Source organism: Neoarius graeffei, chromosome 3 (genome assembly GCF_027579695.1).
Source record: "Neoarius graeffei isolate fNeoGra1 chromosome 3, fNeoGra1.pri, whole genome shotgun sequence".
Classification (NCBI taxonomy): domain Eukaryota; kingdom Metazoa; phylum Chordata; class Actinopteri; order Siluriformes; family Ariidae; genus Neoarius; species Neoarius graeffei.
The window spans coordinates 52,676,990-52,696,076 of NC_083571.1; the positions used below are offsets into that span (position 1 = coordinate 52,676,990).

At 43.5% G+C, this 19,087-nt stretch overlaps 1 protein-coding gene across 6 annotated transcripts in view; it reads right to left on the bottom strand.

The window, feature by feature from the left end:
- Nucleotides 1–763: 763 nt before the first annotated feature.
- The window catches only part of tox4b (TOX high mobility group box family member 4 b), a 98,760-nt gene continuing 80,436 nt past the window's right edge, over nt 764–19,087 (bottom strand). For 4 of the 6 annotated variants that reach the window (XM_060916989.1, XM_060916988.1, XM_060916986.1 and 1 more), the window contains exons 3-9: nt 12,945–13,220; nt 12,421–12,681; nt 11,920–12,246; nt 8,891–8,971; nt 8,169–8,786; nt 5,796–5,950; nt 764–1,640 (exon numbers count right to left, since the gene is read on the bottom strand). In XM_060916989.1, the coding sequence (XP_060772972.1) occupies nt 1,583–1,640; nt 5,796–5,950; nt 8,169–8,786; nt 8,891–8,971; nt 11,920–12,246; nt 12,421–12,681; nt 12,945–13,220 (1,776 nt within the window). In that variant the 3' untranslated portion in view covers nt 764–1,582. The remainder of the gene's footprint in view (nt 1,641–5,795; nt 5,951–8,168; nt 8,787–8,890; nt 8,972–11,919; nt 12,247–12,420; nt 12,682–12,944; nt 13,221–19,087) is intronic. The other 2 variants (XM_060916987.1, XM_060916984.1) reach the window with 1 other exon arrangement.

Here is a 19,087-nt window from a genome sequence, read left to right on the forward strand (position 1 = left end):
TTTACTACATTTAAAATACACACAGATGACTTTGCTGAGCAGTCCAAACAACCACTGCATTGCTTTAATGGATCCGTTCTTCACAAAAACAGCAATTCTAGCAAATGCGCATGCATATTTTATATACTGTACATAAATACATACATCTCAAACACTGATTTTATCGACCCGAGTGTACATGTACATTATCTTTCAAACATTTTCATCGAGAAGCATCACACAAAACACAAGTGACTCGTGCTTGATGTTTATTTAACATGAAAAATGTCTATTCCACAGATGCAAGTCGCTAAAAAGGAAATTTTTTTGGAACAGAATAGAATATCGAAATTCTGTAATTTGTCTCCAGTAACATCGTCTCCTGCTGGTTGCAAAATTAGGAATATAAAACACTAATCTTGTTCATGTAGTAGTACATCGTTATTTAAAAACTCTAGTGTCTCATTGTTCAAAAGATTGTAACTCACCCATGTTAATGTTTCCACTAGAGTAAATGTTCAACAATCTGAAGCGTGTGTACATCATGATCAGAGTTTGGAAATCTTTAAAATCTAAATGTCCTTATGCAGGGGTGATAGCGTTCCGGCGCGCCGTGGCTGGGGGAAAAAAAAAAAAAAAACTAGTTCGCCCATTGTCCTGTGTCATTCTGAGATGCGCAGATAGACAGTAAAGGGAATTCCGAATTCCCTTTACTGTCTATCAGCGCATCTCAGAATGACACAGGACAATGGGCGAACTAGATTTTTTTTTTTCTCCCCAGCCGCGGCGCGCCGGAACGCTATCACCCCTGCCTTATGTGGTTGAGAAATTACAGTACAGCAAATTACGACTGTACTTAACAGAGCTAGTCCTTCACACCTGACATTTGAGCCTTTTCTTCTTCTTCCTCCATGAACTCACAAGTGAGACACAAACTCAGTCCGCATAACGGCACATTTTAGAAAGACTGAAATTAAGTTTAACTTTAAAAAGTCTGTCATGGCCATTTTATAAGGTCAGCTTCCATCCATATTTCACTCACTGGCGGATCAAAAATGTAGTGCCTTTTTGGTGAGCGATGTGAAAATTATACATCTCTCTCCCCCCCCCCCCTTTTTAAACTAAACATATTGGATGCGCACATTTTGGAAGAAGATGGAATTAATTAGACAAAACTACCAAGTCACGTTTTTCAAATGCTTCATTTCATGCTTGCTTTCCAAACCTTTCAGGGCTTGTAATTCTCTTCTCAAGTTTACAAATTTAAGGATTTTTCATGAGAGTTTTTCCTAAACTCCAAAGGAATGAAATGTGGACTCCGTCTTCACTTTTGTGCTTAAATGGATAGCTCAACCACGTAGCTAATCAGTACCGCTAATAAATACTACGCTGGATGCACAATTAGCCATACTGATGCTGACTGGTCGACTTATCCCTTTAAAAATCAATCACATTCACTGTTGGCTTGAGATGCAAGTCGTGAACAAGAACCGAATCAAAAAATATTCCCTTACAAGTTTTTCCCATCTATAAATACACATGCCACTTTTCTCTCTCTTCCTGCTTTCATCCCTGCCTCGCTCGATGACCGGTGCGCTGGCTTTTAAGTGACGGTGGTGGAGTTCTGTCCTCTGATCGCACACCAGGCCATGAACACATCCCTTTGGGAGAACGACAAAGAAAACACTGCTGAGGCAAAGATTTAAAAAAAAAAAACCCCAAAAACAGTCTGACAGTCATTGGTAAAAGAAAAAAAAAAAAAAACTTGAACATATTGTATATCCAGATGTGATAAATCAGCACGATACATCTGACTTAGTAATTGAGGTTTTTCACCTGATGTCACAGGGTCATGTGATGCCCCGGTGTCCGCCATTTTGAAGGTCAAGCTAGCTAATGTCAACAACATCATAGCTGGTATGTTACTGTAGCAATGTTTACGTTCAGTCATTTGGATGACTGTTAAAACCTTTCAGTCTCAAGTTTTTCCTTTACTGGATTTACTAGTTTACTGTAATTATGATCCGGCAGCTATTTACACCGGATCCAGTGTAAATAGCTGCCGGAACGCGCTCCGGCTTGCTCCCCCTCAAATTAAGCAGCACACTCTGGCTTGCTACCGAAGTGCTCCGGCCTGCTACCGGAGTGCTCCGGCCGAGGTTCCGGAGTGCGCTCCGGCTTGCTCCCCCTCAAATTAAGCAGCGTGCTCCGGCTTGCTCCCGGAGCGCGCTGCTTAATTTGAGGGGGAGCAAGCCGGAGCGCGCTCCGGCAGCTATTTACACTGGATCCGGTGTAAATAGCTGCCAGATCATAATTACAGTAAACTAGTAAATACAGTAAAGGAAAAACTTGAGACTGAAAGGTTTTAACAGTCATCCAAATGACTGAACGTAAACATTGCTACAGTAACATACCAGCTATGATGTTGTTGACATTAGCTAGTGCTAACAGCTAGCTGCTAGTGCACTGCTACAACTACACCGACCCTAATAATACAGTTCTTGGTCATTGCCTGGTAACAGCAAATTTATAACGGGCCATGTCTCAACAGACTAAGAAGTTATTTCAATGACATTTAATAACATTTTATCCTGAGGACCGAAAGTAAATGAAAATGTGAACAAACCTTAGCTGTAATAAGATGGCGACCACCGGCTCCAGGGACGACCCGCTGATGTAGGCATGTTACCCAGCCTGACACAAAATATTTGTAGGCATCCAAACTCTTATACGCTTTCAGATCAATACCTGTGTATGGCGATGGGTTTTTAACGACATACAGTGGTGCTTGAAAGTTTGTGAACCCTTTAGAATTTTCTACATTTCTGCATAAATATGACCTAAAACATCATCAGATTTTCACACAAGTCCTAAAAGTAGATAAAGAGAACCCAGTTAAACAAATGAGACAAAAATATTATACTTGGTCATTTATTTATTGAGGAAAATGATCCAGTATTACATATCTGTGAGTGGCAAAAGTATGTGAACCTCTAGGATTAGCAGTTAATTTGAAGGTGAAATTAGAGTCAGGTGTTTTCAATCAATGGGATGACAATCAGGTGTGAGTGGGCACCCTGTTTTATTTAAAGAACAGGGATCTATCAAAGTCTGATCTTCACAACACATGTTTGTGGAAGTGTATCATGGCACGAACAAAGGAGATTTCTGAGGACCTCAGAAAAAGCGTTGTTGATGCTCATCAGGCTGGAAAAGGTTACAAAACCATCTCTAAAGAGTTTGGACTCCACCAATCCACAGTCAGACAGATTGTGTACAAATGGAGGAAATTCAAGACCATTGTTACCCTCCCCAGGAGTGCTTGACCAACAAAGATCACTCCAAGAGCAAGGTGCATAATAGTCGGCGAGGTCACAAAGGACCCCAGGGTAACTTCTAAGCAACTGAAGGCCTCTCTCACATTGGCTAATGTTAATGTTCAAGAGTCCACCATCAGGAGAACACTGAACAACAATGGTGTGCATGGCAGGGTTGCAAGGAGAAAGCCATTGCTCTCCAAAAAGAACATTGCTGCTCATCTGCAGTTTGCTAAAGATCACGTGGACAAGCCAGAAGGCTATTGGAAAAATGTTTTGTGTATGGATGAGACCAAAATAGAACTTTTTGGTTTAAATGAGAAGCGTTATGTTTGGAGAAAGGAAAACACTGCATTCCAGCATAAGAACCTTATCCCATCTGTGAAACATGGTGGTGGTAGTATCATGGTTTGGGTCCGTTTTGCTGCATCTGGGCCAGGACGGCTTGCCATCATTGATGGAACAATGAATTCTGAATTATACCAGCGAATTCTAAAGGAAAATGTCAGGACATCTGTCCATGAACTGAATCTCAAGAGAAGGTGGGTCATGCAGCAAGACAACGACCCTAAGCACACAAGTCGTTCTACCAAAGAATGGTTAAAGAAGAATAAAGTTAATGTTTTGGAATGGCCAAGTCAAAGTCCTGACCTTAATCCAATGGAAATGTTGTGGAAGGACCTGAAGCGAGCAGTTCATGTGAAGAAACCCACCAACATCCCAGAGTTGAAGCTGTTCTGTACAGAGGAATGGGCTAAAATTCCTCCAAGCCGGTGTGCAGGACTGATCAACAGTTACCGGAAACGTTTAGTTGCAGTTATTGCTGCACAAGGGGGTCACACCAGATACTGAAAGCAAAGGTTCACATACTTTTGCCACTCACAGATATGTAATATCAGATCATTTTCCTCAATAAATAAATGACCAAGTGTAATATTTTTGCCTCATTTGTTTAACTGGGTTCTCTTTATCTACTTTTAGGACTTGTGTGAAAATCTGATGATGTTTTAGGCCATATTTATGCAGAAATATAGAAAATTCTCAAGGGTTCACAAACTTTCAAGCACCACTGTGGGCCGAAGTCAGGTAAAGACGAGGGCTTCGTGTACTTCCGTACGTCAGTGAACAATCCTGGTGGAAGCAGGTAAACGTCGTTCTCTAAGCCTGCTAACCTCAATTTTTGCAAATACCTCTCCCTCTGCTCGCCCTGTAAATGCCCTACGTCGCTGGATAGTGAAGGTGTTTTCTGCATCTCGCTCCTTTTTCTTTTATGTTTTTCGTTTGTCGCCTTCCTCGCATTCAAGCTGATTCGAGCCGTGACGTCCAAAATGGCAGCATCACATGACTTGGTCACGTGGGTGAAAAACCTCAATAAGTCATATCTGTGAAGATACTCAGTCATCCAGGTACATAGTAATCTGCGGTTGGTAGAAGAGAGCAACTGGACTTGCTTGAAGACGTTTTACCTCTCATCTGAAAGGCTTCCTCAGTTCTGTCTGACTAATAGGGAGTATCAGGTATTTATCCTCTCATGGATCATCATAGAATCCGAATCAGAATGCTGATGGCTGCATTGTAGGCGGCTGATAAAAGATGTCTTAGACACCCACCTCTGTTCAGCGACGGTCGTTCCAGGTTGACAAAAAGAACGATCCACTCTGGCCAAGATGTCCGCCAGCTCTCTGGAAGTCCTCCCATACTCCTGCACCAGTCGAAGGGATCTTCAAGCAAGTCCAGTTGCTCTCTTTTACCAACCACAGATTACTATGTACCTGGATGACTGAGTATCTTCACAGATATGTCTCTACGCACTTTGGGATGAGTTCCCTTCGACTGGTGCGGGAGTATGAGAGGACTTCCAGAGAGCTGGCAGACATCTTAGCCAGAGAGGATCGTTCATTTTGTCAACCTGGAACGACCATCGCTGAACAGAGGTGGGTGTCTATGACATCTATCAGCCACCTACAATGCAGCCATCAGCATTCTGATTCGGATTCTATGATGATCCATGAGCGGATAAATACCTGATACTCCCTATTAGTCAGACAGAACTGAGGATGCCTTTCAGATGAGAGGTGAAACGTCTTCAAGAATCTTCAAGCAAGTCCAGTTGCTCTCTTCAACCAAGCACAGATTAGTAATAAGTCATAACTAATAAGTAAGTAATAGTATACTTGGAAAAAAGTGAATCTCGGATGCAACGGAATAAAGAATGAAGACGCTGATTCAGGAAAACCGAGATACTTAGACTGTTTGAACATAATTTGCTCAAACTCAAAATGAAATATTCTAATAACGTGACACTTTTTTTTTTGTGAGCGCGCTGTAGGCCAGAACTGTCAAAATTAAAAAAAGAGACATGCTTAAAACATTTTAGTTTACGTGTCATTAGTCCAGAATATATTAAATGTTCTCACACTCTTAAATAACTGACAGAAAATATTAAATTTTTTTTCACGATATTCTCTTTTTTTGTTTTTAATATATATGTTTCTGTACCTGCAATGTGTGGCTACACACTCGTTGCTACAGTATTCCCTGTCCCAGTCTTTGCTTTCCACTGGCGGGTTGTTGCAGCCGGCGCGCACGCACACAGCAGGACCTGCAGGGGGAGTGACCTCATGTGCTGGAGAGCTGTTCAGCTCGACCTCCATCTGAGAGACAGAGAGAATTAAAATGGTAATATTAAAAATCAGTACTGTGGAAAAAACAGACTGCAGGAATTTTATGATTCTAATTCTCATGTTCAGTTCAAAACCCCTGACTTTCAACGTTTTTCATCTCATCTCATTATCTCTAGCCGCTTTATCCTGTTCTACAGGGTCGCAGGCGAGCTGGAGCCTATCCCAGCTGACTACGGGCGAAAGGCGGGGTACACCCTGGACAAGTCGCCAGGTCATCACAGGCATAGACATATAAACATAGACGCCACATTCTGCGTAGACTCATACATCATCCTCACCGCCATATTGGATGGGGCAAAGTGGAGATTCTTCAACCGTCTCTGGTATAGCGTCTAGACAGTAGCCGAGAATAAAGATGCCTCGTTCATGTGCTGCGTTTAACTGTACCAACAGGTTTACCGTCCAAACGAGATCACATGGGATTACCTTTCACAGGTGAGACTGGAAAAACACTTTTCAATACTGTTCCTTCAGTCTTCAGTTTCCCAGCTCATCTCCACCGGGTAGGTGTAGAGTTATAAGCAGTGAGAATTAGAGAATACAGTGCCACACTATGATGAACGTTTTTGAACGTATGATGAATGTTTTTAACCTTTCTGAATGCAGGGATGGCAACAGGAAAATTTTATTTCAGCTGAAACTCCGAACGGGGGGTTCAGGGGGGCGGAGCCCCCCTGAAGCTTTAGCCTTTTTAGCCTCTTCTACTTATTTTCTAGCCATTTTACATGTATATTGTGTGAAAAATACATGATAAAAATAAGTAAGTATCTAAAGTTATTCACCGGCACAACGCAAGGGGGCGCGAAGTCGCTAGGAGTAGTTGGTGGGTGTGGTTAGTGGAGTGTTTATCCTCCGGTTACTTATAATGACTAGAACTTTTTTTTTTTTTTATAATGACCAGAACTGGAGTCGTATAGATGTCCGTACTTCCTCAATCAACCGCTCTTCATGCTGCTCCATCTTCGCTCGTGTTTTTAAAAATGCCGGTCGTGAAAACAAACCAAACCGGGAAAGTAGGGAAGCGGAAGTGCGTGTACAGCGGATGTAGAGTGGACCAATCAGAGCCCTCTTGTTCATTGTTACACTCGATATAGAAGCTTCCGCTGTTCGCGAGACATGTGGTTTCGATACGATTTGACACTAATCTCGGTAGCAGCAATAAAAGTTAGGTACCTAACCCCCCCCCCAAAACTTTTCTCTACGGATTTAGACGTTCCACAAAATGATAAAATTGAAATTCAAAACGGCGGATTTCCGCCGTTCGGCGGAAAATTGCCATCCCTGTGAATGTGAAGGAATCAGTGATGTATTTTGTTTTGGTATGACGTTAGAACCTGGCCGAACTCAGTTTGGCGGTCATTCAGCTCACTTTATTCAACGAGAGTAGGCCTGTGTGGTGACTCGATAAATAAAACAGTACATTTTTATTTTCATTCACTATTTCCAGTTTTTCCACTATTTCCATCATTTATCATATTCAGTCTTGTAGGTTGGTTATTGTGGCCTCAGGTTTCGGTAGCTTGCTACGGTATGCTGACTGATTAGCTTACCTGAGCTATCTATCGCGTATCTGTCGCTAGTTTGCAGTGTACAGGGTATTTCGCACACTGTTTATAACCATCACATTAAAAGTTACACGTGTTGTTTTGATGCCTGTTTGTTTCCCAAATATATACGTGTGTGTCTTAATGGGTGAATAAAAGGCATCAAGTTTAATATTATTGTAGAAAGGGGCTTTATGAAGTTCAGTCCATTTACTTGCATTGGTTTACGGGGAAGATTTGCCACATCCAATATGGCGGACGCTCTGACGTATCCCAGCAACGGGCCACCAGCTCAATGCAGCGTCTATGTTTATATGTCTATGATCACAGGGCTGACACAGACAACCATTCACACTCGCATTCACACCTACGGTCAATTTAGAGTCACCAATTAACCTAACCTGCATGTCTTTGGACTGTGGGGGAAACCGGAGCACCCGGACCTTCTTGCTGTGAGGCGACAGCGCTAACCGCTACACCACCGTGCCGCCCGCTTTCAACGTTTTTGTAAAAGATAAAGACTTCTCATTTGGAGTTGAGAACAGTGTCTGTTTTTTCTATGTTATGCTGCCTTAAACGCTCAATGCATACAATGAACAGAACATGAGAGCAACAATCTCTGGTGTAATTATTCTTTACCATACCCCTTCTTCTGCTTCTGTGGTGACTATAGTGGCAGGCTGCGCCACGTCCACCTCCATGGTGGCGGTGTCTGTGGGTGCCTCTGTGGCGCTGGTCACAATAATGGGTGTAGCCACATCTGCCTGGGCAGGAGCAGGGACTATCTTGATCTGCAGAGGTGGAGGTGGTGTTGCAGCAACAGGGGCGATGGCCTGGCCGACCGCACCCCCTCCACGAGGTTTGGCCTGGAGCGGTGGCGGGGCAACAGAATGCACCATCTGCTGGAGGCGTGGCGGCGGCGGCGTGTTCTGCATCTGCTGCAGGGGCGGCGGCTGGCGGGCTGAAGGCAGCTTAGGGATGATGATCTTGGTGACCGTGGACAGAGTCGGGGTCGGTGCGGTGGGTGGAGCCGAGGAAGCGGGCGGCTTGTGGGCAAACGTGCGAGAGCGCGTGGTCACCTGTGGCAGGTCGATGATGATGTTTGACGTGCAGATGTTGGTGATGGTGTTGTTGTCGGGCGCGTGCACTGGGATGCGGCTGGAGCGTGTGGGCGTCGGCTGAGGGGGTGGAGTCTCAGGGGCGGCAGTCACAACAGGAGCGACGGGTGGAGAAGGTGCCGTGTCCAGCACCTCAATAGTGGGCTGTAAAGGTCAGTGACAAGTCACGTCTCTAGAAATGTACTTCTTCGTACAGTTTCATGAGTATTCGTTCAAAAAGGCACTTGAGCAACGTGACTGCATGTTACCTGTGACAGCTGACTGGCTCTGTAAGCTGCCAGTGCTTTAAGATACTCTTTCTTAGCAGCTTCAGTCTTCCTCTTGTAAACCTGAAGCACAAACAAGACGACCAAACCAGGTTATCAGGTGTCCGTAAATCTTTTGTCCATATTTGGCTTACCCAGTAACACACAGAAGACTTGCTGCAAAGAAATGATGCGTCGAAGCCAATTTGCAGCTCAGGAAAGTCAGCCAATTACGGCATGCAAACCTAAAACCACACACCCAACAGACTCGCACCGTCGTGGAAACTTGCTCGTCTCAAAGAGGTGCAGAGAACAGACTTTGATCGGGTCAAAACAACAAAAGCCGAGTCCGGCTGGAGAGCCATCTCCCTATAATGACAGAATTTCTAAAGCGTAGTTTACACCCATTATGATAATCGCCAATAATCTTACTGGCTGGCATGTCACATCAACCCTCGCCAGATTTCCACCATTATTTCCTATTGGCCAGTACAGCTCTCCTTATCCATCATGTTTCATTCTCTCAATTTCTGACCCAACACTCCTGCACATGATCGTATGGCCTTGAGTACTTTCTGATAAGACGGTGCAGCGTAGATAACCGCCAAATTAAGAGTGCAGGTGCAGAGCTGAAGCCGTATCATTATAGGGGTGTTCACACGGCAACTTTTACTCCGGTGTAGCACCGGGTCTGCCCCGGTAGAGCGTTCACACGGTACAAAGTTATACCGGTGTAGCCCCTGAAAGCTGCTTAAACCGGTGCAAATCTAACCCTGCTCGGGAGGTGGTTTAAAGGAAAAGGCAACTTTTGTACAAAATCACCACAAATAGACAGATAAATATATAAAGTAATCGATCATGGAATTTATAGAGAAAGAACAGACCGCATAACAGCATCTTTTAACTTTTAATAATATGGGCTTGCGCTGAGCTCAGCGAAGATGCGTTCCGCCATATTGATCTACTGCGGGACGTCATGCGGCCCACCACTGAAAAGAACTCTTCAGTGCTTCATGGTAATAAGGTAAAAAACCAGTACAATCGCTTCTTCAAAGTTTCACCAAATGGTTTTATTTATGCAACTTAAAGCTCATAATACTGCATAACTTTGGTTGAGTAAAAACACGGAGCAAAAACATGGCTGAATCCTGAATGACTCCTATTTGGATTTGTCCTACCAAGCCTACTGCGCATGCGTGAAGCGGCTCGGCTCGGTTTTCCCTTTCGGGCGCTCTCGTTTTCTGTTAGAATTTGGTAAAGAAAAAAAAAATATTATTTACCAGCTTACCGGGTCCATGAACATAAATCTGACAGCTGACAAGGTCGGGATATAAACGAATCGAATACAAGCCACCCGCCGGGACTCCTAATCACAGTGATCTGCTTGTAAACACTGTTTTCATGGGCCCAGTGACGTCACAGATCAGAGGGCGGCGCATTAACCAAAGATTCTGATTGGTTTATAGTTGCCCACAATCTCAAAATGGCTGACTCCTCCAACTTCGACTCCTCTGTGTCAATTCATGATTTCAAAGTTAAAAATATTTTTTCATGTTCGATATATAATGGAAATATTTAACGGAATTGATTACGTATATGTTTTTCTCCTATTACACACCTGGTTTTGTCCAAAAGTTGCCTTTTCCTTTAAGAAATTTACTCCGGAGTAAATGCTAGTTTGCGGGGCAGCGCCAATATAAAATGGGACGTCTGAACGCTACAGGGGTAGACTCGCTACGCGTCAGGAGAGTTGATTACATACGGGCATTGCATAATTTGCATCCTGGTATTTTGCGCTTCCAAAATGGCGAATATCAACAACAACAGAACTGCGTGTCTTCCAGTGTTGCCAGATTGGGCGGTTTTAAGTGCATTTTGGTGGATTTGAACATATTTTGGGCTGGAAAACGTCAGCAGTATCTGGCAACACTGGTGTCTTCATCCACGTTGTTTTCCCGGTGCTTGCTGATGCCATGACAACCGGGAAAAGGAAGTACATTTTCACGCATGCGCATATTTCATTTCCGCATTATTACTGTTGTATAGCACGGTCGCAAAAACTGCCGTGTGAACGCAAGTGGGGCTGCACCGGTGCTAACACGCTTCTCTCTAGTAAGCAGGGTTGTGACATGTGAGCGCTCCACAAAATTTACACCGCTGTAAGATATATCACAACAAAATACATCGGTGCAGCATCGATGCAAATATGTGCCTTGTGAACACCCCTTATGACACGTTAGGAGTGCAGGCGCAGAGAAGTTACAATAATTCAGAAGAAAACACATAAGAATGGTTTGAGCAGAAAACAACCTTGACATCAACCTCAACTTCAGTTTATCAGCAGGCCGATACAAAATATGATTTAAAAAAAAATTTTTTTCGCAGTCCGGTTTCCATCAAATCGTCCACTCTGATTGGCTCGCGAGCCGTCCGGAATCCTACGATACGGACCCCAGTTACGGACCTTTGGCGACTCGCTCGTTCACAACAACAAACATAGTAGCAATTTTTTGTCAACATTTATTTTCGCATTTCAGTATAATAGCATTAATTTTACATCATGGATAGCGATAACGACAGTGTTCACAGTGAAAGCGAGTTTTACTACCCTGACGAAGACGAAATAAAAGAAAAAACATTTCAGGAGAAAGCCGAAAACCTGTAACTGTTGCTAACGCTGAGCAAAAACATGGCTGAATCCTGAATGACTCAATTTTGTATAAATAGGGGACTACAAAGGCAGCAAAATGTAGTTTTTTTCCTGCCATGGAAGTGCACTTGTATACCGAGGAGGAAACAATTTGCATTACAGCCGTGAATGAGGATTCAAAATGGCGGCTCATCTTGGCTTTGTTTTCCCTCTTGGCCTTGAATACGGGCCTCGCTCAGTACTTTCAAGACCTCGGTCACGGTATTTCACCGTACGGACCTCCCAGCTGGTAAATAACATACACACACACACACACACGTACGTGACTACATACGAGATATATGATTTTGTATGTGATTGCACATGAAATATTCCGTAATACCTGCTTCTGTTCCTCTCCCAGACTGTCCCACATGGAGGCGACAATCTTTGACACCTCTCCAAACGTGGCGTTGGGGTTCTGGCCCTTGATAGCTGCCTGTGTATCACGGAAGAACAATGCATAAGCCGAAACTGGCTTCTGGGGCTCGTTGGGATCTTTTTTCTTCCTGGTTTTTCTGGCTCCTCCTCCACCACCAACAGCTTTACGGGCCAGGGTGGGCGGAGCGGATGGCACAGATGTAGCAGACTGCTCTGAGAGAGCAGGGGAGAGAGAGATGACCCTGGGAGAGACGGAGAGAGAGACAGGGGACTCCACCAGCACGCTCTTCTGGGCCAGAGGGAGGAGGACAGAAGGAAAAAGAAGAAAGGAAAAAAAAGATAGTCGGATATGCAGATCAGTTTCCGTTACATTTCAATTTTTAAGATGTTTGATTATACTACGACGGTTTATGTTTCATTACATTTAAATTTAGTCAGTTATAATCTAAACTAAAGCACTCACTCTTCTGAAGTCATCCATGTCGTCATCCTGCAGAGACTCTGAAGGCGAGCCGGTGGCTGACAGCGGCTGGTCAGGTGAGCGTGCGGGTGTCAGAATGGCCCCGCCCCCGAGACTGAGCCCCAGCTGTGCGCTGAGCTCTGACTGGTCAATGGTGGTCAGCGGATTGTGCCCCAGCAGGCCGTGGTTCATGTCCGGGAGTGGCACATCGATGGTCATGGAGGAGGAGCTGCTGAACTGAGAGCCAATGGGATGTCCAAGATCCTGAAAAGGTCAGGTAATTTAGGCTCGAGCTTAAAACTGGTTCTCGCATCCGGGATAAGAGCTACACGTGTAGTCTTCACTCACTGTTCCTGATTTTAATAATACCCTTTACACCCGTGGTGTTTAAACACACCATCACACAGCTCCAGTTGGAGAAATCTCAAACAGACCCATTTTACTATAATTACCAGGAAACCGTTTACGTACAAAGTGTTACAACATTTAGCAAACTCTCCGCACGGACAGCCATATTTTCTCCTCACCATTCCCAGAGTTGATCCCAGCATCGGTCCCCCTCCCTGCTGAGTCATCAGGCTCAAATGCTCAAGCCCTTGTGTCGTTGGGTTTACAAAGGTGGAGGCAAAGGAAGGGTCGTCACCCTGCACCACAGCGTTGCCGGGGACGACAGGGGCTGGACCACCATCGCCCAGCTCTCCGAAGTGCGACACCACATCCGAAACGCTGAGAGCAGAGTCAGGGTCCAGGGAGATGGGCGGGATCTCAAATTCCTCATCGCCCAAACTGGGAGTATGGAAAGTCTGCAGAAAGATGATCGGGTTGAGATATGCACACGCCATGGCCAAGTCTAAAATCATTATACGATTTTGGATTATAAAATCCTATATTAAAATAAAATAAATTTAGATTATAAAGTCGTAATGTACACCTCTCACACACAGTCTGGACGGCACTTTAAACAATACTACAAATTCGTTCGGGGCTTTGTCTATAAGCTAATTCAGTCACTCAAGTTCAAGTACTTGCCAAACTGCATGTGATACCAAATTATCCAAAAAACAACTGTTTACAGCAGGCAAACAAACAATTTATTTATATACACACACAGAGTACCAGTCAAAAGTTTGGACACCCCTACTCATTCAGAGGTTTTTCTGTATTTTGACTATTTTCTACATTGGAGAACACTACTGAAGACATCAAAACCATGAAATAACAGCTGGAACATAGATGGAATTACGTGGTAAACAAAAAAAAGTGTTAAAAAACAAAATACATTTCATATTTTAGATCCTTCAAAGTAGCTACCGTTTACCTTGAGGCGTTGTACACTAGTGGCATTATCTTAACCAGCTTCATGAGGTCGTCCCTGGAATGCTTTTCAATTAACAGATGTGCCTCGTCAAAAGTTAGTGATTAAGCTCATTGCCTTCTTAATGTGTTTGAGATCAAACAGTAAATAATAGAAATTAAGTAAATAGCCCTATTCCACAACTGTAGCAATCCAGATTATGTCAAGAACCGCTCAACTCCGTAAAAAGAAACGACATCCAAATCCTGTCGCAGGCATCATCAGTATTTTTATTATAATAATAATAATAATAATAATAATGAGACTGAGGAGTAAATCATACATGGCATATATATTTATTTATAAATCCTTATAAGGATTTACTACTAAGACAGTGGTAAACTCTTATAAGTTCTTTACTGTTCTTTTTCGTATGGGTTGTTCTGGTGTCTCCGAAGGGACCGTCTTACAGCGCCCCTAGAGGTGTGGCATGTGTATTGCATCGTTTTCAGCAAGCGTTGCGTTGCCATATGGACCTGATATTTTACTGATTGTTGCCCATTTGGACGCGATATATTTTTAAATAACATCTCGTTGCCGTTGTCGTGTGGATGTAGCCCAAGACGATGACCAAAAAAAAAAAAAAACCAACAACCAGATACATGGATGCAAACGGCGCACCTTTTGGCGGATGCTGCCTTTTTCACAGCTGTCTGGGGGACTTGTGTGAATCGTGCAGATCCGATGAGTTTTTTTTTTTTTTTGGGGGGGGGGGGGGACGTTGGAGTGTCTGATTATAATTTCATCAAAGTAAATTCTCTATTAAAATGACTAAATAAGCAAATGCCGTTACAGTCCATGAAACATAGGAAGTATAAGTATGAGAAGAAAACAGTAAATCAGAAAGCTGCGCACGTAAAGCCAATTACGCAACTTGCGTTGGACTGATGGAAATCCTCGCGCGTGCAGTGAAGTGCAGCCAGCAGCAGATAATGGCGCGCAGCCAACTGGCTTTACGTGCGCAGCTTTCTGATTTACTGTTTTCTTCTCATACTTACACTTCCTATGTTTCATGGACTGTAACGGCATTTGCTTATTTAGTCATTTTAATACAGAATTTACTTTGATGAAATTATAATCAGACACTCCAACGCCCCCCCCCCCCAAAAAAAACTCATTGGATCTGCACGATTCACACAAGTCCCCCAGATAGCCGTGGAAAAGGCGGCATCCACCAAAAGGCGCGCCGTTTGCATCCATGCAGATAAACAAGCATCTTTGGTTTATACATTCATCTCCCATTGCATTCAGGAAGCTCAACAATCAAACCAGTCATGTGCTTTCCGGCTGCAGGGCATTGAGAAACGCAGTCCAAAATCCCTTGGCACTTTATTTTTAGTATAAATACGCAGATGATTATAGGAAATTGCGTGTGCTGATCAAGAAAAAAAATCCCAATCATTTCTCAACCAATCACCTCGACCGGCTCGGCAAAATCGTAGCCAACTGCTTCGTCACCCTAAGTGAGGAAGAATCACAAATTAGGAAAGAAAATGCTGTTGCTAAAAGCACTAAAGATGCTACGAAGTGTGGTCTAAAACCATTCAAAGGTCAGGTGGAATTGTGATTTATTAAAAAAAATACATTTAAAAAAAAAAAGTATTTTATGTGACTCGGCACAGATAAGTGCCAAGCTTGTGCGTATTACATTCGCATGCTGCTTTTGAAGACTGAAATAAATTATTTTTAAGACAATTTTTTGAAATAATCACCAGTGTATGTATACTAAAACAATGACCTGCCTCAAACTCGGAGAACATTGATGAATAACCTCGACTGCGTCTCTTATCATTCACCGATATTCACCTCGCCTGTTGCAAATAATTAAGTATTGTATGATCTTGGCAGAAACGCTACATTTTCTATAATGAGCTTTTTTATTTTAACTTTTTTCTTTTTTCTGTGTTTGACTGTTTTAGTTGTGGTTGTGGTGTAGCTCCGGACCCACTTTTGGGCGTCGGTTCCCTGCAGGCCTTGGTTCGCTGTGGCTGATGCCTGCGCTCCCAGCTATGGACTGCAGTGAGCTTGTTGCTCATTTTAACATCGTGGCTGTCCAGCGGTCTGTGCTTTAGTGCTTGGCGTGATGTTCCGAGCGATGTTGCTTGGTGGCGTCGCGGCAGCTGTGCAGGCGGTTTGGGACACACCAGCGCTCTGCGTGACGGTGCTTCTGTGCTCGCTTTGTGGATCCATGGCGTGGTGTTCGAGCGATGTTGCTGACGGCGTCACGGCGGCTGTGCTGGAGATGTAGGACTTGTTTTCGTGCGTCTTTTGGTGGGACTGTGGCTGCGACACCACTGGAATGATATCCTGACCTCTATTTGGTGGACTTTTTTTTCCTTTTCTTTTTTCTGCCCATTATTGTAAAGCAACCTTGGGTTTTGAGAAAGGCGCTACATAAATTGAACATATTATTAGGCAAAAAAAAAAAAAAAAGAAGTGTGTTTCCGGTTACCCGACCGACCCTAAACTTTTTTTTCGTTTTTTTCCCAGTCGTGACTTTTACATATAACCCAACCGCGTGAACCGGAAGTTTGTGTCACTCACTGGGAAAATCAGGGCTTTCCACAAGCGCCGGCTGCCGGCCATACAGCCGACTACACAATTAAGTCCAGCCGGCTACTTTAATGACCTTATTTTTGTAGCCCACAGGCTCTAAATATAAATTTTCGATTTTAATAAAATTAAATGTTTATCTAACGGACTGACAATAATGTCAAACTGAACCACACTCATTTAAGTTGTGATTCGCGCTGTTTGTACCGATAATAACCACAAATTCCCCGCAGACTTCGTTGATCAGGGGAGAGTAACTCATCCGCGGCCCCTACATGCGGTGCGCGCGCACTCGGCGGAGGCAGTAGTGTGTCGGGGCCGTCGGAGGGAACAGAAGCAGAGATAACGCTTATTTTGTCTTTCACCTAGAGACATGATTCAAACTTTAAAACGGAGACAAAATTCTCCTGTGTGGATCTGGCATTCAACTTTTTTGCTAGGTTCTATACTTCTTGATCAGTCACAGATCAAACACCATGAGCAAATCTGGAGAAATTCAGACTTTATAATGGGTGTCTATGGCGTTACACACCAGTGTGGCTCAGGAGTTTAGAGTGTAGGCAGCTTGAAAAAAAAAAAAGCTCTTTCTCAATTAAACTGTTTTCTCAGCCACAATTTTCACTCTACACACACAACTTTCTCAAAAGTTGTAGTCACACATTGTGTGAATCAAGACAAGTGTCTCCCTGAGCGACAGGATTTACAGTTTTTGAATGAGAAGCCTGAAAGTAAGGAGAGGACAGCCGCGCTCTCCCATAGACTCACATTATAAACGTGGCAGCGCTTTTACTGCAAAATCAGAAAAGTCACTTGTTTTTAACTCGCTCTAGTGTCCACATTTTTTACACTAGGGACAAAAAATAAATAAAAATACATTTACGTGTTCATGGGAGCCTTGTAGCACTCAATGTGAAAGAATTTTGTGAATAGCTCCTTTCGTTTCTGTGTAAATCAGCGTTGTTCGAGGAGAGGGAACTCTGAGAAAAAGCGCTCTTTGCTTGTTATATTGTGTCTTTTCCCTGCACCGTTACCAAGGCGACGAGCTGCACTCAGGGAGCAGAGAGGGGCGGGGCTGCTCTCTCTCTCTCTCATGGTGTATTGAGCTGTTATATTTACAGAAAAATTCATGTTAAAAGGTGTCTCATGCTGCATCAGATTCATCAGAAGGTGGTAACTCAGGTGACCTGCAAAGAAATTCATTATATTTTTTGAAATTATTCCTGTCTAAATATAGGTTAAGGCAGCCATCTTGAAAAAAAAATTTAAAAAAAAAAAAAAAACCTGCCTACCGACCCTAGTTTTGAAATCTACATAACCGGAAACACACTTACTTTTTTTTTTGGCCTTATTATTAACAAGTCCTGTTCCAGCCATGGCGTGAAAACATCGATCCAACTTTGCACAGTGAAGCAATCTGGTTCCTTGACAAAAAAACAAAAAAAAAACTTTTTCTAAGGTTTTTTTTCCCCCCTCGTACCTTTATGACTTTTTAATCTCAATGGCCCTAATATGCGGTCATATACAGTGCCTTGCAAAAGTATTCATACCCCTTGAACTTTCTCACATTTTTCCACCTTACAACCACGAACTTAAAAGTTTTTTATTGAGATTTTATGTGATAGACCAACACAGAGTAGCACAATTGTGAAGTGAAACAAAAATGATAAATGGTCTTCAAAATTTTAAACAAAAATCTGAAAAATGTGATGTGCATTAGTATTCAGCCCCCCTGCGTCAATACTTTGTAGAGCCACCTTTTGCTGCAATTACAGCTGCAAGTCTTTTGTGGTATGTCTCTACCAGCTTTGCACATCTAGACACTGAAATTTTTGCCCATTCTTCTTTGGAAAATAGCTCAAGCTCGGCCAGATTGGATGGAGAGCGTCTGTGAACAGCAATTTTCAAGTCTTGCCACAGATGCTCAATGGGATTTAGGTCTGGACTTTGACTGGGCCATTCTAACACATGAATATTCTTTGATCTAAACCATTCCATTGTAGCTCTGGCTGTATGTTTAGGGTCATTGTCTTGCTGGAAGGTGAATCTCCTTCCCGGTCTCAAGTCTTTTACAGCCTCCAACAGGTTTTCTTCCAGGATTGCCCTGTATTTAGCTCCATCCATCTTCCCATCAACTCTGACCAGCTTCCCTGTCCCTGCTGAAGAAAAGCATCCCTATAGCATGATGCTGCCACCACCATGTTTCACAGTGGGGATGGTGTGCAGGGTGATGAGCAGTGTTAGTTTTCCGCCACACATAGCGCTTTGCATTTAGGCCAAAAAGTTCAACTTTGGTCTCATCTGACCAAAGCACCTTCTTCCACATGTTTGCTGTGTCCCCTACATGGCTTCTTATGCCTGTCTTTCAACAATGACTTTCTTCTTGCCACTCTTCCAAAAAGGCCAGATTTGTGGAGTGTACGGCCCAATCCCAATTCTAATTTCTACCCCTACCCCTCCCCCTTCCCCTCCGCCTTCCCCTTGGCCCTTCCCCTTGAAACTGAGCTACAAGGGATAGGGCTTGAAATTCAACCCTTACGTATTGGGATAGCCCTTCAACGATCGCATACGTCATCGCGTACCTCCGTCAGCGTTTACGTTAGCAAAACGCGACCAAATGCGTCATTGGCTGCGACCAGCCGCTACAGTCAGAGCCAGAACCAGAAATCTCTGCTGGCAGGGTGTGATTTGTTAACTAACACCACTGAATGGGATATCTTTGGCGCTTCGTGCACCACATCCGACAGAATGAGGTGTCAGAACACT